Source organism: Macaca fascicularis, chromosome 19 (genome assembly GCF_037993035.2).
Source record: "Macaca fascicularis isolate 582-1 chromosome 19, T2T-MFA8v1.1".
NCBI classification, from domain to species: domain Eukaryota; kingdom Metazoa; phylum Chordata; class Mammalia; order Primates; family Cercopithecidae; genus Macaca; species Macaca fascicularis.
The window spans coordinates 55,826,284-55,854,235 of record NC_088393.1 but is presented as its reverse complement, the minus strand read 5'-3'; the positions used below and the strand labels follow the sequence as shown (position 1 = coordinate 55,854,235).

General features: G+C 48.8%; 2 protein-coding genes across 3 annotated transcripts in view; one reads left to right on the top strand and one right to left on the bottom strand.

Annotated features, from left to right (window-relative positions):
* Positions 1–2,496: 2,496 nt before the first annotated feature.
* Positions 2,497–23,767, bottom strand: CRX (cone-rod homeobox). 2 transcript variants are annotated; one of them, XM_065534686.1, is made up of 5 exons: positions 23,689–23,767; positions 11,549–11,683; positions 9,669–9,820; positions 5,197–6,213; positions 2,497–4,468 (listed from the first exon to the last, which is right to left on the bottom strand). In XM_065534686.1, exons 2-4 carry the CDS (start codon positions 11,646–11,648, stop codon positions 5,566–5,568), a joined length of 900 nt encoding a protein of 299 aa, XP_065390758.1. In that variant the 5' UTR covers positions 11,649–11,683; positions 23,689–23,767; the 3' UTR covers positions 2,497–4,468; positions 5,197–5,565. The 2 variants fall into 2 exon arrangements, with proteins under 2 accessions (XP_065390758.1, XP_065390759.1); XM_065534687.1 differs by having other exon boundaries at positions 6,102–6,213.
* A 269-nt stretch (positions 23,768–24,036) lies between these two features.
* TPRX1 (tetrapeptide repeat homeobox 1) overlaps positions 24,037–27,952 on the top strand; it is a 30,018-nt gene continuing 26,102 nt past the window's right edge. The window contains exons 1-3 of the mRNA XM_065534689.1: positions 24,037–25,874; positions 26,242–26,751; positions 27,181–27,251. Of these exons, the coding sequence (XP_065390761.1) occupies positions 26,672–26,751; positions 27,181–27,251 (151 nt within the window). The 5' untranslated portion in view covers positions 24,037–25,874; positions 26,242–26,671. The remainder of the gene's footprint in view (positions 25,875–26,241; positions 26,752–27,180; positions 27,252–27,952) is intronic.

Below are 27,952 nucleotides of genomic sequence, written 5' to 3'. Positions count from 1 at the left end.
GTTAGGTCACTATATAGCTCCAGGACATTTTCGTCATCCCAAAAGGAAACCCAATATTCATTAAGCAGTCACTCCTCATTCAACCACACAGCACCCCTCACCCCAGCCCCTGGCAGCCACTAATTTCTGTCTCTATGGATTTGCCTTTTCCCCCCCCCCCCCCCCCCGAAATAGACTCTCAGACTGTTGCCCAGGCTGCCAGGCTGGAGTTCAGTGGTGCGATCTCAGCTCACTGCAACCTCTGCCTCTCAGGTTCAAGCAATTCTCATGCCTCAGCCTCCCAAGTAGCTGGGATTACAGGCACGCACCACCACGCCTGGCTAATTTTTGTATTTTTAGTAAAGGCGGGGTTTCACCGTGTTGACCAGGCTGGTCCCAAACTCCTGACCTCAAGTGATCCACCCACCTCAGCCTCCCAAAGTGCTGGGATTACAGGCGTGAGCCACCACCCCTGGTCAGATTTGCCTATTCTGAATATTTCATATAATTAGGATAATACAATACATGTCTGGCTTCTTCTGTGAATGTACTTAATGCCACTGAATTAAGCACCTTAAAATGGGAAAAATGAATTAAGAATCATGCAATGGAAAAGACGGTACATTTTATAGTATGCGTATTTTACCACAAAAATAAATAAATGCTTATTGAGCTCTTTCCCTGGACCCAGCTTCAGGACCAAGTAATTAATACAATAACGTCATTTCATTCTCTTGAGGTGGGTCTTCTTAGATGCTCCATGCTACAGGTGGGGAAATTGAGGCTGGGAGAAAGGAATCACTCGAGGTCAGATGACCAGAAGAGGCTGAGCCAAGCTCGGACAGCAAGTATGACCCTCCATCCTGTGTATAACTCCCAGTCATCCCCCAGCAAAAATCTTAACCTGGGATTCAGCAATTGAGAGGAATGCAGGCAGAGAGAGATGACCTAGAAGCCGGGCGCAGTGGCTCACGCCTATAATCCCAGCACTTTCGGAGTCTGAGGTGGGTGGATCACTTGAAGTCAGGAGTTCAAGACCAGCCTGGCAAATATGGCGAAACTTCAACTCTACTAAAACATACAAAAATTAGCCGGGCGTGGTGGTGGACACCTGTAGTCTCAGCTACTCAGGAAGCTGAGGCAGGAGAATCACCTGAGCCCAGTAGGAGGAGGAGGTTGCAGTGAACTGAGATCAAGCCACTGCACTCCAGCCTGGGTGACAGAGTGAGACCCCTCTCAAAAAAAAAACAAAAAACAAAAAACAAAAAAACAACCTACAGCTGGAAAAACAGGAACTCAGAGGTGGGCCAGGCATGGCGGTTCACACCTGTAATCGCAGCACTTTGAGAGGCCGAGACAGGTGGATTGCTTGAGCCCTGGAGTTCGAGACCAGCCTGGCAGCATGGCGAAACCTTGTCTCTACTGAAAATACAAAAATTAGCCAGGCGTGGTGGCAGGCACCTATAGTTCCAGCTACTCAGGTGGCTGAGGTGAGAGGATTACTTGAGCCCAGGAGGCAGAGGTTGCAGTGACTGAAGACCACGCCACCGCACTTCAGCCTAGGTGACACAGTGAGACCCTGTCTAAAAAAAAAGAAAAAGAAAAAAACAGTCAGAAAAAAGTCAGACGCAAAGAAAAAGAGAAGGAGGGAAAGAAAGAAAAAGGTGAAAATCCATCGAAATGAAACGAGGACCTGGGAGTCTGAAAGATAAGAGGAAGAAAGGAAAGAGAGAGAGGAGAAGAGATGAGAGAGAAAGGGTGAGAGTGAGAAACTGAAAAGGATCCGGGGAAAGAGCTGAAGCTGCAGAGGGCTGGATGCTGAGAGGGGAGGCTGGGCCGGAGGCTGGGCATGGCTGTAAATGCTGGCGTTGATCTTCACATCCTGCCACTGAGGCAGCGATCATTCTCATCACCCCCCTGTTTTTTCAGGAGGGGCACTGGAAGGTCACAGATGGGTGGGGCTGGGGCTGGCCCTGGGGACCCCTGTTCCTCCTCCTCCTCCTTTTTATTTATTTATTTTTTATTTATTTGTTGATTTATTGATTTATTGATTTATTTTGGAGACAGGGTCTCTTATTCCGTCACCCAGGCTGGAGTGCAGTGGTGCAGTCCTAGCTCCCTGCAGCCTCAAACTCCTGGGCTCAAGAAATCCTCTTATCTCAGCCTCCCGAGTAGCTGGGACCACAGGCACACATCACCACGCCCGGGTAATGTTTTACAATTTTTTTTAGAGGCAGAGGTCTCGCTATGTTGCCCAGGCTGGTCTTAAACTCCTAGCCTTAATCAATCCTCCCTCCTCAGCTTCTCAGAGCACTGGATTACAGGCGTGAGCCACTGCACCCAGTCCCTGATCCTTTGTAAACTGGCTTTAAAGAGACGTCAAGGAAAGGAGGGTGATGAGATAGGAAACACATGAATGGACTCAGGCCCCACAGACAGAAGGAACAGAGCAGTTCCCGTTTCTACCTGCCCCTCCTGGAAACAACACGGAAATTAAAGAATCACCCAGACTTTAAATGAGATCCAACATTTTAATCGGTTTCACTCTGTGGGTGGGCAGAGAAGGTGGACCCAGAGGCCAGTGTGTGGGGAAGAGGAGGACAGAGAAGGTGGCACCTTCTCAGGGAGGCTCCTGGCTTCTTCCTTCTGTCCCCACCTGCCTTGTCACTCTTCCTGGCTTTAGGACGTAGAACGTTTGAAATTGCCCGTGCACAGCTTGAAGAACCAGCACTCAGGAGCCCAGCCCAGGAAAAGCAACTTGTAACCTTCTAGCCAGATTTGGCTCCCTGCCGTCTCCGGCTCCTGGCGGAGCCTCAGAAGACCCCAGAATCAGGCTGTCTTGAAGTCTTACCCCGTCGGCCTGTGATGGGGGCCCCTTGGCCTCCATTACTTCTCACTCTTTCCCAGAATCTTGCATCCCTCCTTCAGTCCCTCCCTGACTCCCATCAAGTTTCTATGACTTGTTTGCACAAGACGCAGCCTCCCTGGTGAATAAGGAGAAGATTCTCGTCCAAGCCTGAGTCCCGGCCTCCAGTGCAGAGCTTCAGTGTCTCTGAAGAATGAAATTTATAGTGGATTCTGATCCCAACGTTTGCACAGACCCAGGGCACAATATCATCTCATCCCTGCCCCTCCCGTGTGAATTTTATCTAGCTCCCCCAGCCTCCCCAGTGACATATGTTGTCTCCCTCTGTCTATATTTTCATCCCACACTGGACTCTTGAGCCACTCCTGGGTTATTTTTGTTGTCGTTATGATTGAGACGGAGTTTCGCTCTTGTGACCCAGGCTGGAGTGCAGTGGCACAATCTCTTGCTCTCTTCAACCTCCGCCTCCCGGGTTCTAGCAATTCTCCTGCCTCAGCCTCCCGAGTAGCTGGGATTACAGGCACGTGCCACCATGCCCGGCTAACTTTTGTATTATTAGTAGAGACAGGGTTTCACCATGTTGGCCAGGCTGGTCTCGAACTCCTGACCTCAGGTGATCCACCTGCCTCGGCCTCCCAAAAGTGCTGGGATTACAGGTGTGAGCCACCGCACCCGGCCCACTCCTGGGCTTAGTGTCCCAGAGCCCAGCAAGACTCAGGCCTATGAGAGATGAACATGTTTTATGTTGAATAAAAGCCTCTTTGTGGGCTCTAGAGATCAGGGTGTGCCCCTCAGGGGTCTAGGCTGTATGCACCTCTTCTGGTCTGGTGCTGGAAACGTCATCTGATGCCTCTCGGCCTCTCTCCTCTCCGCCTCTCTTCACACCTCTCCTTTCTCCTGACCCTGGGGTGCTGCTGACAGTGTGCCCCGGCTCTGAGGTGTATATTGTGCCCTATCTTCTTCCCAACTCTTAGTTCAGCGACCTCAGGTTGCTAGCTTGAAGTCAGCCATGGTGGGAGTATTTACACCACGGAAACTGACAAACATTCCACAACCAAGCTTTTCCTCTTCCTTGGAGAGCCCATTGTTAGACCTCTGCCAGCACACCACTGCCTTCCTGCCCTACTTTTTTTTTTTACCCCTTGCCTTGTGAACTCCACCGATGAGCGGCTCTTGGATCCCGCCTCCCCACCCCAAAATGAAAGGATAACTCAGACTGATGAGGCAGGGAGCCAGCACCCAACTTCTGAGCATCAAACGACTTCAGTCCGTCTTCAGGTTCTCACAAGGGCTTGCCTGTGTCACCATGAGTAAAATTCTATTTCAAGAAATAATGGTGCCACCCCAGGAAAATGTCCTCAAGTCAAGCTCTATTTTCCAATCCCACCATCGAAACTGAACACCAAAAAAAAAAAAAAAAAAAAAAAAAAATCTAAAAAAGGAAATGTATTTTCGAAATGTAGGAGTGCCTCCTCCAAATCTATGTCCCCCTCTTCCTGTCTCATGTTTATTTACAGATGGGAGGCTGTCCAGTTGCTTCTTCTCTGTGAAATAGCCATAACTATAGGTGGTACGTCCCATGCAGCTACCCCAATTCCACCAGTGTCTCACCTTTAGAAAATCCTACAACAAAAGAAGAAAGGAGTAGAGATGCAACAGGCAAGCTGCGTTTCATTTCCCTACCAAATATACACATTCCCAATATGCTAATGAGCAAATGAGTGATAAAATGTCTTTTTAAAGAAACTAAGAAGAAAAAGGACATATATGTATAGCTACATATATGAATATAGATCTTTGTCTCTCAAACAGCCCCCTAAACCTACCAGGTAAGCCTGACATTTGTGAAGTCTGTAAAATTCCCAGATGATTTATTTTTAATGTAACTGCATCATTGGTCTAAGGTTTCCCGATGGGGCTTCTTAAAGTCTGTCTTTGGAATTTCTAGAAAGGTCCTTAACCATATGCTAAAGAAGTGTCCACACGTAGGGCGGGGCACCGTGGCTCACGCCTGTAATCCCAGCACTTTGGGAGGCTGAGGCGGGCGGATCACTTGAGGTCAGGGGTTCGAGACCAGCCTGGCCAACATGCTGAAACCCCGTTTCTACTAACAATACAAAAAAACTAGCTGGGTGTGGTGGAGCACACCTGTAATCCCAGCTACTTGAGAGGTTGAGGCAGGAGCATCGCCAGAACCCAAGAGGCGAAGGTTGCAGTGAGCTGAGATCGCACCACTGCACTCCAGCCTGGGCGACAGAGCGAGACTCTGAGTCTCAAAGAAAAGTGTCCACGTGGAAAGTTAAGGAATCAAGCCCCTCTACCTGCTTGTTCAAGGGCATGGTGATTCTGACCTAAACGTGACCCCAAATCAACTGCAAGTTTGGTTTGATTTCTTCTTGGAGCAAGTTCTCAGCACCACTTTCTGAAGCCTGGAGCTCGTGGTGTACTTCAGCGGTCACAGTCGTGTCAGACGGTGTCGGGGTTGAGAGAATCACTAGGACCTGTGAACTGTCCCGGGAGAGGGAGGAGCCTCTCCCTGTGGAGGAAAGGGGTGGGCTCTGTAAGCTGAACACGGAACCGCGGAGACCACGGCTGTCGGAAGGACAGCTGGTTCCGGTTGCTTTCTCAGGGATGCCGTCCCGGGATCTAAGCTGCAGGGAAGCAGATTCGGAAAAGAAAGGGTCCCGAGGCCCGACGGGGAGAGATGGAGACTGCGTCCTCTACAAGATCTGAAACTTCCAGGCACTCTGATCCTTGTAGTCCAGAGGGTCCATGGGATTGTAGGTGAATTTCCAGGTGCCCGTGGGGTCCTTGAATTCCAAGCTATCCACGGGGCTGTAGGCGCCATAGCTCTGGCCTGATAGGGAGGTGGGGGACTGGGCCAGGGAAGGTCCCACCGAGGGGCCAGAGAGGGGGCTAAGAGCTGGGCCCCCTAACTGGGGCACCATGGGAGAAAGGTAGGGGTCTAGGCCACTGAAATAGGAGCTCGGAGACCCATAGGCGGAGGGGGAAGAGCAGAAAGCAGAGGCCGGGGCATAGGTCATGGCATAGGGGGCCGAGGTCAGAGACGGCCCCGAGGCCACCAGCCCAGCCCTCTGTGCCTCAGGCAAAGGGGACTCTGATGCTGGGCTCCAGATGGACACAGTGGCCACTGCCGTGGTTGGGGAGCCTGAGGGGCCGGGCAGAGGGGGACTGTAGGAATCTGAGATGCCCAGAGGGTCTGGACAAACATCCGTGGAGGGTCTTGGGGACGTGCCTGCCTTCCTCTTGGCAGGCCGGGCCTTGGCCTGGCCCCCCGGGGGCTGCTGCTGCTGTTTCTGCTGCTGCCGCTGCTGCCTGCATTTAGCCCTGCGGTTCTTGAACCAAACCTGAGGGTAAGAGGGGAGATGGGGGTAGGTAAGTGGGGAAGAGGCCCAGGAGAGCCGCAGGGTGCTCAGGGATGAGGACCCTTGTTGGTGAAAGGTGCTGAGGTCACATCTCTCTACTTTGCATCCAGCTGTGGGGCATCTATTCATCCATCCATCCATCTATCCATCCAATCATACCTGCGTGTGTGCATGAACACAAACATACGTCATACCTACAGGCATTCATCCATCCATCTAATACAAACATGCACACATACCATTATGCATACATACACCATAAGTACATACATCATGCCTACATTTACCCATCTATATGATCATACATACATCATACACATATTCATCCACCCATCTAATACAAGCATGCACACGTACAATTATACATACATACACCATACACATGTACATCATGCCTACATTTACCCATCTATCTGATCACACATGCATACATCACACACATATACATCATACATACATTCCCTGGTCCATCTGATCATACATGCAAGTGTACATACATACATCATACACACATACGTCATACATGCATTAATGGAGCCATCTGATCATACATACATACACCATATACATATTCATCCACCCATCTAATACAAACATGCACACATACAGTTATACATACATACACCATACGCACATACATCATGCCTACATTTGCCCATCTACATGATCATACATACATCATACACATATTCATCCATCTAATACAAACACACACATGTACAATTATACATAAATACACCATACACAGATGCGTCATGCCTACATTTACCCATCTATCTGATCATACATACATACATCATATACATATACATCATATATACATTCCCTGGTCCATCTGATCATACATGCAAGTGTACATACATACATTATACACACATACATCATACATGCATTAATGGAGCCATCTGATCATACATACATACATCATACACATATTCATCCATCCATCTGATCATACAGATATACAATTATACATACATACATTGTACACACATACATCATACACACATACATCATACATATATACACATTAATCCATACATACGATCATACAAACACATATTTCATTTATCCATCTAATTATATATACATGCATACACTCATATATACATAAATAAACCCATCCATTCATCCAATCATGCATGCATGCATACATACATCATACCCTACAGGCATTCATCCATCCATCTAATACAAACATACACACATACAATTATACAGGCATGCACTATACATGCATGCATCATGCATACATTTATCCATCTATCTGATCATACATACTTCATACACGTATTCATCCATCTGGTCATATGAACATACAAATATCCAATTATAGGCACATACATTGTACACACATAACATCATACATAACTATGCACTAATCTAACCATACATACATACAATCACACAAACACACATATTTCATTTATCCTTCCAATCATACACATGTGTATATGCACATATACGTAACATCATACCTGCAGCATACAAACATACATGCATACAATTATACATACATACACCATACACACATACATTATGTAGACATCCATCTGATCATACATATATACCTCACACATGTATATGTTGTACAAACATTCACCAGTCCATCTGATCATACATACATCAGACATACACTTATCCATCTGATGATACATACAATTGTACATGTACATCATATGTAGATTCATCCATTCGTCTTATACATATAATTATATGTACATACATCATACACACATACATCATACACACATTAATGGATCTATCTAATCATACATACATCATATGAACATTCATCCATGCATCTGATTATACAAGCATACAAATATACAATTATACACACATACATCATACACACATACATCGTACACATATACACATACATCGTACACATATACACATTAATTTATCCAATCATACCTATGTCTAATCACACAAACACACACATTTTATTTATCTGTCCAATCACATACACCTGCATACACTCATATATACATAAATACACCAATCCAGCCGGACACGGTGGCTCACATCTGTAATCCCAGCACTTTGGGAGTCCGAAGCAGGTGGATCATGAGGTCAGGAGTTCGACACCAGCCTGACCAACATGGTGAAATCCTGTCTCTATTAAAATACAAAAATTAGCCCGGTATGGTGGTGCGTGCCTGTAATTCCAGCTACGCAGGAGGCTGAGGCAGGAGAATTGCTTGAAGCCAGGAGGCGGAGGTTGCAGTGAGCCGAGATTGTGCCATTCCAGCCTGGGCGACAGAGTGAGACTCTGTTTCAAATAAATAAATAAATACACCCATCCATCCATCCAATCATGCATGCATGCATGTAGACATACAATTGTACATGTGTACATACATCATGTATACATATATCATGTGTGCATACATTCGTCATCTATCTAATCATACCTACATGCATTCATACAAACACATATATATAAATGTATCCGTCCATCATACACACAGACACTCATAGATGCACATACATACACTCATCCGTGCTTCCAGTCATACATGCACACACACATATACAGTCACACATACACATTCATCTCTGCATCCACCCACCCATCCATCCATCCGTCTATTCAGTCAATGAACAAACATGCATTAACCATCTTCTGCTACTCTTGAGGGTCCATCAGTGGAATTGACATTCTAGTTGGGAGAGACAGAGTCTAAATAAACGGACTCTGAGATACCTTACATAAACTGTATGAACGTATGATCATATGAACATACAAATATACAATTATAGGCACATACATTGTACACACATAACATCATACATAGCTATGCACTAATGTATCTAATCATACATACATACAATCACATAAACACACATACTTCATTTATCCTTCCAATCATACACATGTGTGTAGGCACATATACGTAACATCATACCTGCAGCCTACAAACATATGCAACTGTATGGTATCTCAGAGGGCGATAGATACAAACACACGTAAACTGTATGGTATCTCAGAGGGCGACAGACACTGTGGAGGAAACGATTGAGCGGGATAGTGGGCAGCAGTAGAGTCAGGGTCTTGGGGAAATACTGCAATGTTAAATGCTGTGTTCAGCATGGGTCTCACTGATAGAAAAACAAAGACTCGAACAAGGGGCCTGCTGTGTGGTTATCTGGAAAATAAGGATTCCAGATAGAGGAAACTTAGTGCAAAGGCCCGAGGCAGGAGGGTGCTTGGCAGGCAGGTCAGTGCCCGGCGCGGCTGGAGAGGAGCGAGGGGCGATGAGAGCCTTAAGAGGCGGTCAGTGGTATGGTGGGGAGAGGAATTATTGTCTCCCTGATAACTTTGGCTGTCACTCTGTGATCGCTCCCTCCTCCCATCACTCTGAGTTCCAGGGAGGCCCCTGGAAGGTCACAGGAAGGGTCGGGAGGGGTCCAGGGACCCTCCACCCCACCTGAACCCTGGACTCGGGCAGATTGATCTTCAGAGCCACCTCCTCGCGGGCATAGACGTCTGGGTACTGGGTCTTGGCAAACAGTGCCTCCAGCTCCTCCAGTTGGCTCCGGGTGAAGGTGGTCCGCTCCCGCCGCTGCTTCCTGGGGGCGCCTGGGGTGGGAAGGGAAACAGGACCCTCAGGTCATCCACCATGGGCTGATGTGAGGCCCTGAGGCTGGGTGGGATGCCAAGAATTCCATCCCGGTTGCCATCTGCCTAAACTAAGGATGGAATGCACATTCCCTGCCCTTCTACGCCTTCCTCTGTGCCTGGCACTCTGTGAATCCTGCCTGACCCCAAGGGGAATTGGCTTTAACTCTATGAGGAGGTATGTGAGTCGTTTTCCCTCTTCTAAGCTTTCTCATGCACTAAGACATATTTAGTTGAAGCATGACATCGCTGACATTCAACCATTTCTAGCCTATAAAAGCAGCAAGTCTGGGCTGGGTGCGGTGGCTCACGCATGTAATCCCAGCACTTTGGGAGGCTGAGGCGGGCAGATCACAAAGTCAAGAGATCGAGAACCAGCCTGGCCAACATGGTGAACCCTTGTCTCTACTAAAAATACAAAAAATTAGCCGGGCGTGGTGGCTCCCAGCTACTCGGGAGGCTGAGGCAGGAGGATCGCTTGAACCCAGAAGGCAGAGGTTGCAGTGAGCTGAGATTACGCCACTGCACTCCAGCCTGGTGACAGAACGAGGTTCAGTCTCAAAAAAAAAAAGAAAGTAGCAAGTCCACACCGCTCAACGTAATGCAAAAAACAAAAACAAAAACAAGAGCTAAAGAATAATGCTACAAATAACTGAGTGCTCACTTCTCTTAAAAATAAGGCTTTATGAAAATTAGCTGGGCATGGTGGCATGTGCCTATAATCCCAGCTACTTGGGAGGCTGAGGCAGGAGAGTCACTTGAACCTGGGAGGCGGAAGTTGCAGTGAGCCAATATTGCACCATTGCACTCCAGCCTGGGCAGGAGTGAAAGTCCGTCTAAACTCCATCTCAAAATAAATAAATAAATAAATAAGGCTTTGCAGGCCAGGTGCAGTGGCTCATGCCTGTAAGCCCAACACTTTGGGAGGCTGAGTCAGGTGAATTATTTGAACCCAGGAGTTTGAGATCAGCCTGGGCAACATAGGGAGACCCAATCTCTACAAAAAAAAAAAAATTAATTTTTTCTATGTTTTGTATAATCCAGATCCTGCACAATCTACAAAAACTTTAAAAAGTTAGCCAGGCATGGTAGCGTGCACCTGTAATCCTAGCTATTTGGGAGGCCGAGGCAAGAGGATCGCTTGAGCCCAGGAGTTCAAGGCTGCAGTGAGCCATGATTGCACCATTGCACTTCAGAGTGGACAACAGAATGAGACCCTATCTCAAAAATAAAATAAAATAAACAAAGCTTTGCTGCCTAGGCACAATGGCTCACACCTGCAGTCCCAGCTACTCAGGATGCTAAGGTGGGAGGATCGCTTAAACCCAGGAGTTTGAGGCTGCAGTGAGCCGTGACCGTCACCACCGCACTCCAGCCTGGGCGACAGAGTGCGAGACCCTATCTCTGAAAAATAAATAAATAATAAAGTTTTGCTAACAGATGAAAATTCCTCTTGATTCCCCTTCCAAATTACATCTCCTCTTCCCCACCCCAAAAGGAACCTCTGTCCTGAATTTCTAGGACTGCACATGTTTTTCTAAGTGACATGCATTTCAGATGAACCCAGAGGGCTGGTATATGGCCCTGAAGTCGCCCCTGTGACTGCTTTTTTCCTGGGGCAGAGGGACCCCAGAGGTCCTCTAAGAGGTGAGGCCAGCCTGGGGTGCCGAGAGAAACGACTGTACTCACTTGGGTAGGGCACAGCCTGGTGCATCAGATCCACGCTGGGGCCACTTAGGGCCAAGGCGTTGACAGAATAGTGAGGCCCCGGGTTCATATACGCCATCATGATCTTCGGGGACGCTGAGGCCCAAGTCAGGGGGCCTGCAAGAGAAGAGGAGGGATGCTCACTCACTTACCAGTTACTCACCATGGGGTGACAAGCAGGCTGAGATTCAAATCCTGCCTTGGTCTCCTCTTAGGTACGTGACCTTGGCCATTTATCTCACCTCCGTACCTCTGTGTCCTCACGTGTAAAATGGCCTCTGCTTAAGGTTCTCAGAGCTTTCTTGAGACTCTGCAAAGCAGAGAGCTGAAGTGATGACGCGCCTCATAAGTGCGAGCTCTTATTCCTACTCTACCCTCTAAAACAATCTCATCCTGGCTGGGCACAATGTCTCACATCTGTAGTCCCAGCACTTTGGGAGGCCAAGGCGGGAGGATCACTTGAGCTCAGGAGTTTGAGACCAGCCTGGGCAATATAGCAAGACCCTGTCTCCAAAAAAAAAAAAAAAAAAGTGTTTTTTAAAAAGTTAACTGGGTGTGGTGATGCATGCCTGTAATCCCAGTTACCCAGGAGGCTGAGGTGGGAGGATCACTTGAGCCCAGGAGTTTAGGCCTGCAGTGACCTGTGTTCAGGCCACTGTACTCCAGCCTGGGTGACACAGCAAGACTCTAAGAAAAAAAAAAAACCAATCTGATCCCGTAACACTTCCTCATCCAAGATCCCTTCTTTCTGTGACCATGGGCAAACACGCTCAGCCTCACTTATAACCAAGGACTGCAGGTTGACCAGCCATCCCTCTTTGCCCAGAATGGAGGAGAGGTGGCTGTATCTTGGAACATAGGACTTTCAGGCTAGAACCAGAATGGTCCCAGCCAAACTGGATTGGTTGGTCACCCTAAGGGAGAGTGGCATTAAAAAAGGCCAGGCAAGGTGGCTCATGCCTGTAATCCCAGCACTTTGGGAGGCTGAGATGGGCGGATCACCTGAGGTCAGGAGTTCAAGACCAGCCTGACCAATGTGGTGAAATCCTGTCTGTATTAAAAATGCAAAAATTAGCCAGGCGTGGTGGCCCACGCCTGTAATCCCAGCTACTCGGGAGACTAAGGCAGGAGAATCGCTGGAACCCGGGAGGCGGAGGTTGCAGTGGGCCGAGATGGCACCACCGCCCTCCAGCCTGGGCAACAGAGCAAGACTCTGTCTCAAAACAAAACAAAACAGCAACAACAACAACAACAACAACAAACTACAGTAAGGACCAAGAAAGGCATCTCACACCTGCAATCCCAGCACTTTGGGAGGTCAAGGCAGGAGAATCACTTGAGCCCAGAAGTTCAAAACCAGCCTGGGCAACATAGTGAGACCCCCATCTCTGAAAAGAAAAAAAAAAAAAACAGTGAGTGTGGATCTTCCACGATCACTTTTGACCTATCAGATTGGCAAAGATGAAAGAGGTTGATAACTTCCGGCACTGGGGTCAGTGTGGGGAAAGACGCACTCCCATGGCAGGTAGGTAGCAAGCAGTACAGGTTGCAACAAACTTATCGAATTAAAATGCCATCTTTCTTTTCTCCTAGTAATTCACCTTCAATGTATACCTCAGTCGCCTTGTTGGAAAATGGGAATGAAAATCGCATTTATGGGCCAGGCGCAGTGGCTCACACCTGTAATCCCAGCACTTTGGAACACCAAGGCAGGCAGATCACTTGAGGTCAGGAGTTTGAGATTAGCCTGGTCAACATGGTGAAACCCCGTCTTTACTAAAAATACAAAAATTAGCCGGGCCTGGTGGTGCACGCCTATAATACCAGCTACTTGGGAGGCTGAGGCAGGAGAATCGCTTGAACCCAGGAGGCAGAGATTGTAGCGAGCCAAGATGGTGCCACCACAACCTAGCCTGGGCTACAGACTCCGTCTCAAAAAAAAGAAAAGAAAAAGAAAATAGCATTTATGTTCAGGTGGCAACATAGCGAAACTCTCCTGTCTCTACAAAAAATTAATTTTTTATTTTTAAAGTAAGCCTGGGCACAGTGGTTCACGCCTGTAATCTCAGCACTTTGGGAGGCCAAGGCGGGCGGATCACCGAAGGTCAGGAGCTCGAGACCAGCCTGGCCAACATGGTGAAACCCCGTCTCTACTGAAAATACAAAAAAAGCTGGGCGTGGTGGCACATGACTGTAATCCCAGCTACTCAGGAGGCTGAGGCAGGAGAATCACTTGAACCCGGGAGGCAAAAGTTGCAGTAAGCCAAGATCGCGCCACTGTACTCCAGCCTGGGTGACAGAGCAAGACTCTGTCTCAAAAAAAAAAAAAAAAAAAAAAAAAGCATAAGGCTGCTCTCTGAACTGATTTTAAAAGATCTCTAGTATACGGTTTTAACAAATTGTTCTAGGGGCCGGGCGCAGCGGCTCATGCCTCTAATCCCAGAATTTTGGGAGGCCAAGGTGGCCGGATCACCTGAGGTCGGGAGTTCGAGACTAACCTGGCCAACATGGTGAAACCCCGTCTCTACTAAAAATACAAAAATTAGCCGGGCATGGTGGCAGGTGTCTGCAATCCCAGCTACTCAGGAGGCTGAGGCAGGAGAATCGCTTGAGCCCAGGAGGCGGAAGTTGCAGTGAGCAGAGATCGTGCCACTGCACTCCAGCCTGGGGGACAAGAGTGAGACTTCATCTCAAAAAAAAAAAAAACAGGCCGGGCGCGGTGGCTCAAGCCTGTAATCCCAGCACTTTGGGAGGCCGAGACGGGTGGATCACGAGGTCAGGAGATCGAGACCATCCTGGCTAACACAGTGAAACCCCGTCTCTACTAAAAAATACAAAAAACTGTAGGGACATGGATGCAGCTGGAAACCATCATTCTTAGCAATCTATCACAAGAACAGAAAACCAAACACCGCATGTTCTCACTCATAGGTGGGAACTGAACAATGAGATCACTTGGACTCAGGAAGGGGAACATCACACACAGGGGCCTGTCATGGGGAGGGGGGAGGGGGGAGGGATTGCATTGGGAGTTATACCTGATGTAAATGACAAGTTGATGGGTGCAGCACACCAACATGGCACAAGTATACATATGTAACAAACCTGCACGTTATGCACATGTACCCTACAACTTAAAGTATAATAATAATAAATAAATTTTTAAAAAAAGAAAAATAATAAAAAAAACAAAAAAAAACAAAAAAAAAAAACAAAAAAAACAACAACAACAAAAAAGAAAACTGTTGGTACTACCTTCCCTGCTGTCTGACTAAGGAGCACATGGCAGGAAGTCACAAGAAAGACCAAGGAATAAAGCACAGATTAACATTTCAGGCTATCATCTCATTGCACTAAAGAAAAGTATGTAATTATTCTTGATACTTTATTTTAAAATAAGTATGCCTTTAAAATTATAAGATATTTTCCTTTAACTTACCATAAATGAGTGAAATGGAACATTTATTAATGATATATCAGTGAACAGCAAACCTATGCATGAACCGTCTGATCCATCTCTATTTGGGGGTTTTGTTTTGACATTTTAAGAGTCTTTATTAAAGTTAATGACATTAATTAAAAAAAAAAAAAAAAGAGTTCGAGACCAGCCTGGTCAACATGGCAAAACCCTGTCTCTACTAAAAATACAAAATTAGGCGGGCATGGTGGTGGGCGCCTGTAATCCCAGCTACTCCAGAGGCTGAGGCAGGAGAATCGCTTGAACCCGGGAGGCAGAGGTTGCAGTGAGCCGAGATCCCGCCATTGCACTCCAGCCTGGGCAACAAGAGCGAAACTCCATCTCAAAAAAAAAGTAATAATAATAACATAAATTTAAAAATAAAAATAAAATTAAAACATAAAAATTAGCCAGGCATGGTGGTGCATGCCTGTAATCCCAGCTACTTGGGAAGCTGAGGCAGGAGACCCTCTGGAACCTGGGAGGTGGAGTTTGCAGTGAGCCGAGATTGTGCCAGTGCACTCCAGCCTGGGTGGCAGAGTGAGACTCCATCTCAAAAATAATAAGTATTATCATTATTAATTAATTAATAAAATGAGGCATTGACTTTACTCATGTGTAGAATATACACTTGCATGTGCATAGAAAATTCCCAGGAAGGAAGCAAGCTACTGGTACCAGTGACTGCCTCTGGGAAGGAGTGCTAAAGCCATATCTTGTTTCTATAGTTTGGATTCCTTTTTAATTGTGCGTGTGTGCATTCATGTGTGTGTGTGGTTTTGTCAAAAGCAAAAACAACAATGAAATCTTCAAAAAAGCAAACAGAACATGAAACCCTCTGAGAGTTCCTCATTGCCCTCATTAGGATGGCCTCAGAAAACCTCTCAGCCTCCACAGCTATTTACATAAGCCGTTTCCTGGGCTAGGAACGCCTCTCCCCCACCCCAAAGCCCCTCTCACCAGCTAACCCCTTCTCCTCCAGGTCTCAGCTCAGCTACTTTCCCCAGAGAAACCAGCCTACGCCCCTGAACTGGATTTTACACACACACACACACACACACACACACACTCCCTACCTCCTTTTCTTCAAGACACAGCTTGTATTAAATGACATATTTACATGTTTGTTTATCTATCTCTCTCCCTCAAATTCTATCAGTTACCTGAGTTCAGGGACTGGGAATATCTCGGTTCCTGCCATGTCCCCAGCACCCCCAATAAATATTTGAAACGTAAGAAAAAGAATTAAAAATGGATGGCGTTGCCGGTCGCGGTGGCTCACGCCTGTAATCCCAGCACTTTGGGAGGTCAAGGCAGGCGGATCACGAGGTCAGGAGATCAAGACCATCCTGGCTAACATGGTGAAACCCCGTCTCTACTAAAAATACAAAAAAAATTAGCCGGGCGTGGTGGCGGGCGCCTGTAGTCCCAGTTACTCAGGAGGCTGAGGCAGGAGAATGGCGTGAACCCAGGAGGCAGAGTTTGCAGTGAGCCAAGAAAAAAAAAAAAATTAAAAATGGATGGCATTTATTTTCAGCTCCCACCCCTTCATTCCTCTCACTGTCCTTTCCTTCTCATCCCTCACGTGAGGAGGGGGGACAGATTCTGTTTATTTTAAGTGAGATTCTACTGCTCATTCAGTAAATATTTTTTGAATGCCTTCCCTGCTCTAGGAACTAGGAATATAGCAAGAAATAAGACCACGGCTTCTCTGTTCTCATAGAATTAAACTTCTTGGTTCCGTTCCTAGAGAAACCAATAATGAACAAGGAAAAAAAAAATAGTCTCCCTCTTGTCCCCCAGGCTGGAGTGCAGTGGCGCGATCTCGGTTCACTGCAGCCTCTGCCTCCCGGGTTCAAGTGATTCACTTGCCTCAGCCTCCCGAGTAGCTGAGATTACAAGCACCTGTCACCACACCCAGCTAATTTTTGTATTTTTAGTAGAGACGGGGTTTCACCGTGTTGGCCAGGCTGGTCTCGAACTCCTGACCTTGGGTGATCCTCCCACCTCGACCTCCCAAAGTGCTGGGATTACAGGCATGAGCCACCACGCCCAGCTTTTTTTTTTTTTTTAAATAAAGATGCCATGGCCGGGGGCAAGGGCTCACGCCTGTAATTCCAACACTTTGTGAGGCTGAGTTATGAGGATCATTTGAGGTCAGGAGTTTGAGACCAGCCTGGCCAACATGGTAAAACCCCATCTCTACTAAAAATACAAAAATTAGCCAGGCATGGTGATGGGTGCCTGTAATCCCAACTACTTGAGAATCACTTGAACCCGGGAGGCGGAGGTTGCAGTGAGCTGAGATGTCACTACTGCACTCCAGCCTGGGCGACAGAGCAAGACGCTGTCTCAAAAAAAAAAAAAAAAAAAAAAGCCTTCAGCAAGTTTCAAAAACTCCCGGAAAATAAAACGGTTGGAAAAAAAGCCTTCAGAGAGCCGGGCGCGGTGGCTCACGCCTGTAATCCCAGCACTATGGGAGGCCGAGGCGGGCGGATCACGAGGTCAGGAGATTGAGACCATCCTGGCTAACACGGTGAAACCCCGCCTCTATAAAAATAAAAAAAATTAGCCGGGCATGGTGGTGGGCACGGTGGTGGGCGCCTATAGTCCCAGCTACTCGGGAGGCTGAGGCAGGAGAATGGCGTGAACCTGGGAGGCAGGGCTTGCAGTGAGCCAAGATCGTGCCACTGCACTCCAGCCTGGGGGACAGAGCGAGACTCCATCTCAAAAAAAAAAAAAAAAAAGTTTCAAGAAAGTTTCAAGAACTCCCAAGAAAATAAAACAAGCTGTTATGTGAGTGAAGGAGTTTGGGGTGGAGTGAGGCATCTAAGAAGTTTTGTGGATCTGGGATAGAGATTTCCAGGCAAAAAAAAAAAAAAAAAAACAGCAGGTGCAAAGGCTTGGAGGCTGAGCTGGACTGTCACACTGTCACCCTGAGCGAGACGGAGTCTCCAGCTTGGTCTTGTTGGAGGAGAAACAAGGCACCCCGTGTGACCACAGCAGAGTGGTCATGGAGAAAAGCAGAAAGAACAAGTAAAACCTGGTAGGAATGTCACGAGGAGGCTCAGTGCTGACAATAAAATCAAAAGCAGCTACATTAAATCCCCAAAATCAAACTGCCTCCAAGGTAACTCCCAATAATCCTTACCCGCTGATATTCATGCCCTGTGTAGTCCCTACTAACAAGCAGGCTGACGTGTGTAACCAATGGGATATTGCAGAAATGACAGAGCGTAGCTTCCAAGGCTAGCACCTGCTCTAAGGACAGCCAGCCGCCATATTGTGAGGATGCTCAAGCCATCCCATGCAGAGGTCTATGTGGCAAAGAAATGAGGCCTCCTGCCAACAGCTATGAGAGTAAGCTACTATGGATGTTATCTCCCCAGCCTCAGCCAAGCCAGTAAGTGACTTCAGTCCTGGTCGACATCTGACTACACAGCCCCATGGAACACCCTGAGCCGGAATAATCCAGTTAAGCCACTCTTGGACTCCCGTCCCTCAGAAACTATAAGAGATCAGAAATGTTTATTGTTTGGGCTGGGCGTGGTGGCTCACGCCTGTAATCCCAGCACGTTGGGAGGCTGAGGTGGGAGGATCACGAGGTCAGGAGATCAAGACCATCTTGGTTAACACGGTGAAACCCCGTCTCTACTAAAAATACAAAAAATTAACTGGGCGTGGTGGCGGGTGCCTGTGGTCCCAGCTACTCGGGAGGCTGAGGCAGGAGAACGGCGTGAACCTAGGAGGTGGAGCTTGCAGTGAGCCGAGATCGCGCCGCTGCACTCCAGTCTGGGCGACAAAGCGAGACTCCGTCTCAAAAAAACGAAAAAAAGAAAAGAAATGTTTATTGTTTGAAGCTGCTAAATTTTGGGATAAGCTGTTACCCAGCAATAGGTAACTAATACACAAGCCTTCTCTATGCAGGATGTCATTAAATCCCCAGCACAACCTTGGGAGGTAGAGATTGTATTACTATGATGCTTACATTTTGGTTTTGGTTTTGGTCTTAGGGACAGTGTCTCACCCTGTCACCCAGGCTGGAGTACAGTGGCACAATCATAGCTCACTGCAGCCTCGACCTCTTGAGCTCAAGCCATCCTCCCACCTCAGCCTCCCATGTAGCTGGGACTACAGGTGTGCCACCACGCCTAGCTAATTTTTTTCATTTTTGTGTGGACAGGAGTGTCTTGCCATGTTGCCTAGGCTGGTCTTGAACTCCTGGCCTCAGTAGATCCTCCTGCCTCAGCCTCCCAAAGTGCTGGGATTACAGGCCTGAGACACTGGTTTGCCTGATGCTTACAGATTAGACAGCATCGTCAGGCTTAAAAGTGTGACTTACCCAGGATCACATACAGGCTGGCAGTGGAGAATCCAGGATTTCAAGGCTAGAGGAATTCCTGAAGGTCCTATTCCCCCAGCCCCCTATCCTGGGATCCCTCTGTCCTCTCCCACTTCTCCAAAAACCAATAATGTTAAATATGAACCTCCAGAGAGTGGAGGCAAGGAAACTGGTGAACTTGCCCCACTGGGGACCATTTGCAGGGCCTGGAACAAAAGCACACACTTTCATTGTCTTTGTCGTCAAATCTGAGCCAGGTTGCCCGGCTAAGCAGTTGACCTTACAGGAAAGCCAAGAAAGCTCACATTTAGGATCACCCCTTTCCGGATTTTTGTTGTTTTTGTTGTTGTTATTTTGAGACGGAGTCTCTGTCATCCAGGCTGCAGTGCAGTGGCGCGATCTCGGCTCATTGCAACCTCCACCTCCAGGATTCAAGCAATTCTTCTGCCTCAGCCTCCCAACCTGGGACGACAGGCGTGTGCCATCACGCCTGGCTAACCTTTTTTTTTTTTTTGTATTTTTAGTAGAGATGGGGTTTCTCCATGTTGGCCAGGTTGGTCTCAAACTCCTGACCTCAGGTGATCCACCCACCTCGGCCTCCTAAAGTGCTGGGATTACAGGCGTGGGCCATGGTGCCTGGCCAGGATCATCCCTTTTTACGGATAGGGGACAGGAGGCTCCGCAAGAGGAAAGTGTGGGCCGCAGATCAAACAGCTGATAATAATGATTAAAGTGCTGCCTGGACAAGATGTCAGCAGAGAATAATAACAATAAAAATAATATCAAGCATCCACTGAAACCTTTCTCTGGGTTTGGCAGCAACCTGAGGCAGCTGATGACAGAAGAACCTCCAGTGAAGGCTGGGCGTGGTGGCAGGTACCTATAATCCCAGCACTCTGGGAGGCTGAGGTGGGAGGATCGCTTGAGCCCAGGAGTTGGAGGCTGCAGTGAGCTATGATCAAGCCACTGCACTCCAGCCTGGGCGACAGAGCAAGACGCTCTCTCAAAACAAAACGAAACAAAACAGGCCTGGCCTGTGGCTCAGCACTTCGGGAGGCTGAGGCTGATCACTTGAGGTCAGGAGTTCAAGGCCAGCCTGGCCAACGTGGTGAAACCTCGTCTACTAAAAGTACAAAAAATAGCCAGGCGTGGTGTTGCGCACCTGTTGTCCCAGCTACTGGGGAGGCTGAGGCACAAAAATCTCTTGAACCCGGGAGGCAGAGGCTGCAGTGAGCTGAGATTGCACCACTGCACTCTAGCCTGGGCGACAGAGCAAGACTCCAGCCCAAAACACAAACAAACAAACAAAAAATCAATCAGTCAATCAAAAGAGGACGTGTGTCATGGGGAGGAAATAAAAAAGAAAGTCCGGGAAAATTCATCACTCGGCAGACACGACCAGGCTTTATATACAAGATCTCACAACGACAACGATTTCCAGACACTGGTGTTTTATGATTTCAAAGGGTGGAACAAGGGACATCAGTGTCCCTGCCCTGGGGATCAACCTGGGAGGCCCAAGGCTGGTTCTCAGAGCTGTGGGGTGTGGCACCCACTGGGTCCCAGGTTCCCACCTGAACAGTTGTTCTCACAGGTGAGACCTGAAAGCTCACAGCCACCTGATGGGGCAGACACGCAGATAACTCCGTTCTACAGCAGGGGAGACTGAGCCTGGGAGGGAGGGAGGTGCCCACAGGTCAGGTGGCTGAAGACCTTAAGGACTTCCAGGGGGTCCCAGCTTCTCACACACTGCATGCACCACGGACCTTGGGAACAAGATCTCAGGGAACCATAACCCCATGGAAACTTCCTCCGAGGCGGCTCCTGGTATCATCCCGGCTTTACAGAGGAGGAAACTGAGGCTGAGGGAAGTGGAGTCTCCAGTTCTGTCTCGCACATCAGCGGCAGAGCCAGGGCTGGGCCAGCACCTGCCCCGGAGCCTGTGCCCTCCTGACCACCAGGCGACATGGCTTCTTAGGACACTCACCACAGCCCCACGGAGCTCAGAGGTCCCTTTCTCAGAGGAGGAAACTGAGGCTGAGAGAGGTTTCGTCAATTCCCGAGGTCACACAGGTGATGAGTGGAAGAACCAGGGGTAGAATTTAAATCTCTTTGGCCCCAGAGCCCCGCTCTTCACCCTCAAGTCTACCTGGGGACCCCAGAAACAGAATGAAGCTGGTATCCTGCCCTGCTCCCACTGCAGGCCAGGCCCGCAACACGGGGTTCCCATGGCTTATCTGGCTGGATCATCGTGACAGCTTCTCATTGTCCCCACTTTGCACAGGAGGCAACCGAGACCCAGAGAGCCCATGTGAGGGGTCCAAGGCCACACAGTGAGAAAAGAACAGGGTTTAAACCCAGACTCGGCAGGGCGCGGTGGCTCACGCCTGTAATCCCAACACTCTGGGAGGCGGAGGTGGGTGGATCACCTGAGGTCAGGAGTTCGAGACCGGCCTGGCCAACATGGTAAAACCCTGTCTCTACTAAAAATACAGAAATTAGCCGGGCATGGTGGTGGGTGCCTGTAATCCCAGCCACTTGGGAGGCTGACGCAGGAGAATCGCTTGAACCTGGGAGGTGGAGGTTGCAGTGAGCCGAGGTCGTGCCACTGTACTCCAGCCTGGGTGACAGAGCGAGACTCCATCGCAAAAACAGAAAACAAAAAACAAAAAACAAAAAAACAGACTCATGTGGCTTCATGCCAGCCTTTGGGAAGACCCTCCCAGCCCAACCACGTTCAGGGCCCTCTCTTGTCAGCCACTCCAGCCTCTCTGCAGCCTCTGTTGGCACCTCTGTCCAGTGGGGATAAGGAGCTGGGTGGATGCACCCACTGCCGGGCATGAGACCTGGGGGAAGCCGAGACCCATGGCACAGTTAGAGTCTGAGCAAATCAACTCAGTGATCAACAATGTGATCCCTGGAGCATCCAGAAATTCAAACACAGCGGGCAGCCTTGAAGTCAGACCTCACTCTGTGGCCATCTCAGCCCTCGCTCGGTCCTTTTGGGAAAACCGCATCACACCTCCTCTCTGTGGCAGTCTGTCTACCTGATTCTACCCTCTGCCCTTCATCCATCCATTCATTCATACATTCATTCATTCATTCCCTCCATATTCAGTGAGCACTCACTGTGTGTCTAGGACTGACCCAGGCACTGGGAATACAGCCGAGAACAAGACAGACAAGGCCCCAGTCCTCCTGACTGGGGCAGACAAGGAACAAAGTGTCAATCAGAGTTTTGCAGGAGACCGGCCAGGCGCAGGGGCTCATGCCCGTAATCCCAGCACTTTGGGAGGCTGAGGCGGGCAGATCACTTGAGGTCAGGAGTTCGAGACCAGCCTGGACAACATAGAAAGACCCCCCATCTCTACTAAAAATACAAAAAATAGCTGGGCCTGGTGGCACGCGCCTGTAGTTCCAGCTACTCAAGAGGCTGAGGTGGGAGGACTGCTTGAACCCAGGAGGTGGAGGTTGCAGTGAGTGGAGATCATGGCGCTGCACTCCAGCCTGGGCAACAGAGCGTGACTTCATCTCCAAAAAAACAGCTTTGCAGAAGATCAGAAAGAGTGACTGTGCTGGAAGCTAAGACAGCAGGAGCGTGAGGAACCCCAAAGTAGAGCCTGGGCTGAAAGCCGGAGCCTCTGGGTGCGTCGAGGCCCCAAGTGATCAATTCACCTGCACAGTGATCCCCAGTCATCACATTTCCAGCTCCCTCGAGCAGGCCCAAGTCCACCCGGACTCCTGCCTGCTGCAGCCACAGACCTGGGCTCTCTGCGTCTATGTCCGTTCCGTCCCTTGTCTGTCATTCATCCATCCATCTACGCAACACATATGTAGGCAAATCCCAGCCACACGCTGGGGCACTGGGGAGAAATCAATGCTCAGCAAGGGAGGGAGACCGGCCATTTGTGGATCATTGCGCAAATGAAAATTTTGGGCAGTGCTAAGAGTTTTAAAGAAAATCCAACAGAACGGTGTGCTGAGGAGTTGCCTTAGAACCACGGTGAGAAGCCCCCAACCCCGGATGCTGTCAGGGCTTGAGGGCGCCCACAAGCCACCCTGAATCCTCCAATGCCCTGAGTGCCGTGGGCCAGTCCCTGCTGTCTAACCTTACTCCCTCCTGCTGCAATCACATCCCAGCCCTGTTTCCCCCAAACACCAGGATGACACCTCTGTTTTGTGTGTGACTATTCAGCAAATGTCACCTGCAGAGCACGGCAAACACAGCCATGAATAAAATAAACCCAACTTCTCCCCTCTCTTTCTTCTCCCCCATTCCCTCTCCCTTCCTCGGTCCCCTCCGCCTCTCCTGCAGACGCTCACCTTCAGAAAGGAGGGACGGGGCTCTCCTGGTGGCCCAGGACCTAGACAGAGCGGCCAGACAGCAGAGGCTGAAGGAAACACGTCCCCTCACATGGGGAGATTTTAAGCCCGGGCTGGGAGTGATGTCATTTGTCATGGCCCGGATCTCGGAGGGTAATCCTGGCCAAGGTGGGGGACTCGACTGGGCACCAGGAGGTGACATTGGCTGGAAGGGGGAGGGGCACCCGTCTGCTTAATCCCCTCCTCTTCCCCCCATGACATCTTGGCAATTAGGGTTGACGGGGAAGGGAGGCCCCAGCTCCTGCCGGTGACCATAAGCCCCTACTCCTCAGGGAAGTCCTTCCTTTGGTCTAACTGGTGTCTCTCCAGCTTCAGCTGGTATCCCAAGAGAGAGGCATCAAAGAGGAAGGAGAGAACTGTCAGAGGGTCCTGAGAGACCATCTGAAAAAAGAGTGGCACGGGGCTTTCGGGATCCCTCTCCTGGGTCCCCCTTTCTCTGCACAACAGTTTGTCTGACAGTTAGTTTATCTCTGTACTGCCTCATTGTTCTCCGTTTCTGCCTCAGTTTCCCCTGTTTCTCTTTCTTTGACTTGATCAACTCCTGCCTGTGGCCTGTCTGTCTCTGTGTTGTCAGACATGATATTATCCTCTTTTGGGGGGCAGTGGTGGGGGCGGGGGCTGCTCCCAGCACTGAAAATAGGCAGACATTAGAAAGGGTGTTTCGTTTTTCTGTTTTTGGTGGAGTTTGAGGTTTGGGGTTTTTTTTGTTTTTTTTCTTTTTTGAGACAGGGTCTCACTCTATCGCCCAGGCTGGAGTGCAGTGGCATGATCACGGCTCACTGCAGCCTTGACCTCCTGTGCTCAAGGGATCCTCCCTCCTCAGCCTCCCAAGTAGCTGAGACTTTACAGGCACACACCACGATGCCCAGCTAATTTTTTCATTTTCGTAGAGATGGAGTCTCTCTATGTTGCCCAGGCTGGCCTCAAACTCCTGGCCTCAAGGGATTCTCCCACCTCAGCCTCCCAAAGTGCTGGGATTGCAGGCGTGAGCCACCGCACCCAGCATTTGCCATCTCTCTACACACCATTGGTCTTTGTCTGGTTTCTCTGGACCTCAGTTTCTTTTCCTTTGGGCCTCAGGCTGTGGCATTTCTGCCTGCTCGCCTGAATACCCCTCTTTCATTCTCCATCTGCTCCTCTCCGTCCCTGTCTTTGTTGATGAACCTGCATTACCACCTTGGTCTCTCTTATTCTTTCCCTCTCTTTCTGTGTCTCTCCCTGTCTGTCTCACTCTCTCTCCCCTCTCCCTCAGCCTCTGTGTCCTTCTGTTCCTGTCTGTCTCTCTCTTTGCTGTCTTTCTGCCTGTCCACCTGTCCCTGTAACTCCAGCCTCGTCTCCGTCTCCCTGTCCTCACTTATCCACCATGCCTCTCTACAGCTCCAATCTCTGTTCCTCCTTCTCTTTTTCCCTGTCTCTCTCTCTCTCTCTCTCTCTCTCTCTCTGATTCTTGTTTCCCTTCTCTCTGGATTGCCCTTCATTTTTGTTTTGTTTTGTTTTTGTTTTGAGACAGAGTCTCGCTCTGTCACCCAAGCTGGAGCGCATTGGCGCCATCTCGCCTCACTGCAACCTCCGCCTCCCAGGTTCAAGCATTTCTCCTGCCTCAGCCTCCCGAGTAGCTGGGAGGATTTCCTTTCATTTCTGTCCTTCTTACCTATCTTGGTACCTCTGTCGCTCTGTATTTCCGATGTTCCTGGTCTCTGGCCCTCTTTGTGTCTCTCTCCTCTCGTCTGTCTCTCTAGATATTAATATCTCTCTGAGCTCCTGGGCCCCACACGGGTCTGCTTCACTTCCCCATGCACCCAAACACGCACGCACGCACACACAAGCACACACGCGCACGCGCGCACACACACACATGCCCAGTAATCTCTCCTTGTGGCTGGGTCGTGTGTCTCAGCCATAAGGGGCCCTTTCTTTCTCCTCCTCCCTCCCCCAAACCCCCTGCTAGGAGAGATTAAGGCTACAGGCCTGGCTGAGGAATCAGGACAGGTCTCATTAGCTTGAAGAGCCAGGGGTGACAGCAAGAGAGGGAGGGGCCGTCTGACCCTCGGCGACCGGTCCAGAGGCTCCCGATGGGAGAATCCAGTCCTGGAACAGACCCTCTGGCCCTGGAGCAGGGAAGGAAGGTCAGCTGTGCAGGGAGAGGGAGAGAAAATAACTTCTAACAGGATAGAGAAGGTGTCAGCAACTCTGAAATCACCTGCCCCTGGGAATCTGGGTACTGGTTGGCTCTTGGATCCAGAGTCCTTCCAGGGGCGAGGGTACAGAGAGGTGGCTTTCAGCTGGTCCTGCACATGGCCCTGGGATCAATTAAGCTGAAATCAAATCCAAGTACTTCCTCTCTGAGCTAGGTCTTCTGAGGCAAGTTGCTTTCCTTCTCATCTCCACCCAGTGGCTCAGGCAGAAATCTGGGCACTCAACCAGGCCCCCAACACCTTTCTCCCCACCACTCACATCCAATCCATCCATAAGTCTTGCCTTCTCTTCTTTCAGATCATTGTCCTACTGAAACAATATAAAGCACTGCTGGAAGAAATTAAAGGAGACTTAAGTCAGTAGTGAACTATATACCATGTTCATGGATTAGAAGACTCAATATTATTAAGAGGTCAATTCTTCTCAAACTAATCTTTAGATTTACTGCAATCCCAATCAGAATCTCCTCAGGATTTTTCCGTAGAAATTGATTGTCAAACTGATTCTGAAGTTGCTATGGAAATATAAGTGATTTAGAATAATCAAAGAAGCCTTGGAAAAATAAAACGAGTTGGAGAACTTATGCTACCTGATTTTGAGACTTATTGTAATGCACATGATTGCAGTTGGAAAAAGTGGGGCTAAAGATTAAGAAAATGTGGCACATATACACCATGGAATACTATGCAGCCATAAAAAAGGATGAGTTCATGTCCTTTGCAGGGACATGGATGAAGCTGGAAACCATCATTCTGAGCAAACTATCACAAGGACAGAAAACCAAACACCACATGTTCTCACTCGTAGGTGGGAATTGAACAATGAGAACACCTGGACACAGGGTGGGGAACATCACACACAGGGGCCTGTCATGGGGTCGGGGGTAGGGGGAGGAATAGCATTAGGAGAAATACCTAATGTAAATGACGAATTAATGGGTGCAGCAAACCAACATGGCACATGTATACCTATGTAACAAACCTGCACGTTGTGCACATGTACCCTAGAACTTAAAGTAAAATAAAATAAAATAAAGTGGGATTAAATTCTGGGGACAGTCTGAAGATGTGTGGAATACTGGAGGATCCTTGGATCAGGTTGTTAATGAGTTGCACTCCAGGCTCTGCTGCAGGATGGGGGACTCCTCATGCCTGTACTCCCTTAGCTCCCTAACACGTTCATCCTGTTTTCTGCAAAACTCTTATTGACACCTTGTTTCTTGTCTGCCCTTGTCAGGAGGATGGTGCCCTGTCTGTCTTGTTCTCAGCTGTATTCCCAGTACCTGGGACTGTCCCAGACACACCGTAGTAAGTGTGTGTTCAATAAATGTGAAAGAAATGGATGGATGGATGGATGGATGATGGATGGATGATGGATGATGGATGGATGGATGAATGGATGGATGATGGATGGATGGATGGATGGATGGATGGATGGATGATGGATGGATGATGGATGATGGATGGATGGATGGATGGATGGATGGATGGATGGATGGATGATGGATGGATGATGGATGATGGATGGATGGATGATGGATGATGGATGGATGGATGAATGGATGGATGGATGGACGGATGGGCAGAACCAGGTAGAGAAACTGGCACAGAGAAATGGTGTGATGTTTCTGCAAAAGGACAAAGGGTCTGTGAGGTCAGACTATGGGACTACGCACTGGTGTTTGAATCTCTGGATGCTTCAGTAATCATATTGTTCCTGAGTTAATTCATTCAGGCTCTAACTGTGCCATGAATCCCGGCTTCTACCAAGTCCCATGCCTGGTAGTGGATGCATCCACCCAGCTCCTTGTCTTCACCGGACAGAGGAGCCTACAAAGGCTGCAGAGAGAGGCTGGTGGGGCTGACAAGGGAGGGCCCTGAACATGGCTGAGCCGGGAGGGTCTTGCCAAGAGCTGGCATGAAGCCACATGAATTTGGGTTTAAACTCTGTTCTTTTCTCACTGCATGGCCTTGGGCTCTTCATGTGGGCTCCTGGGCCTCAGTTTCCT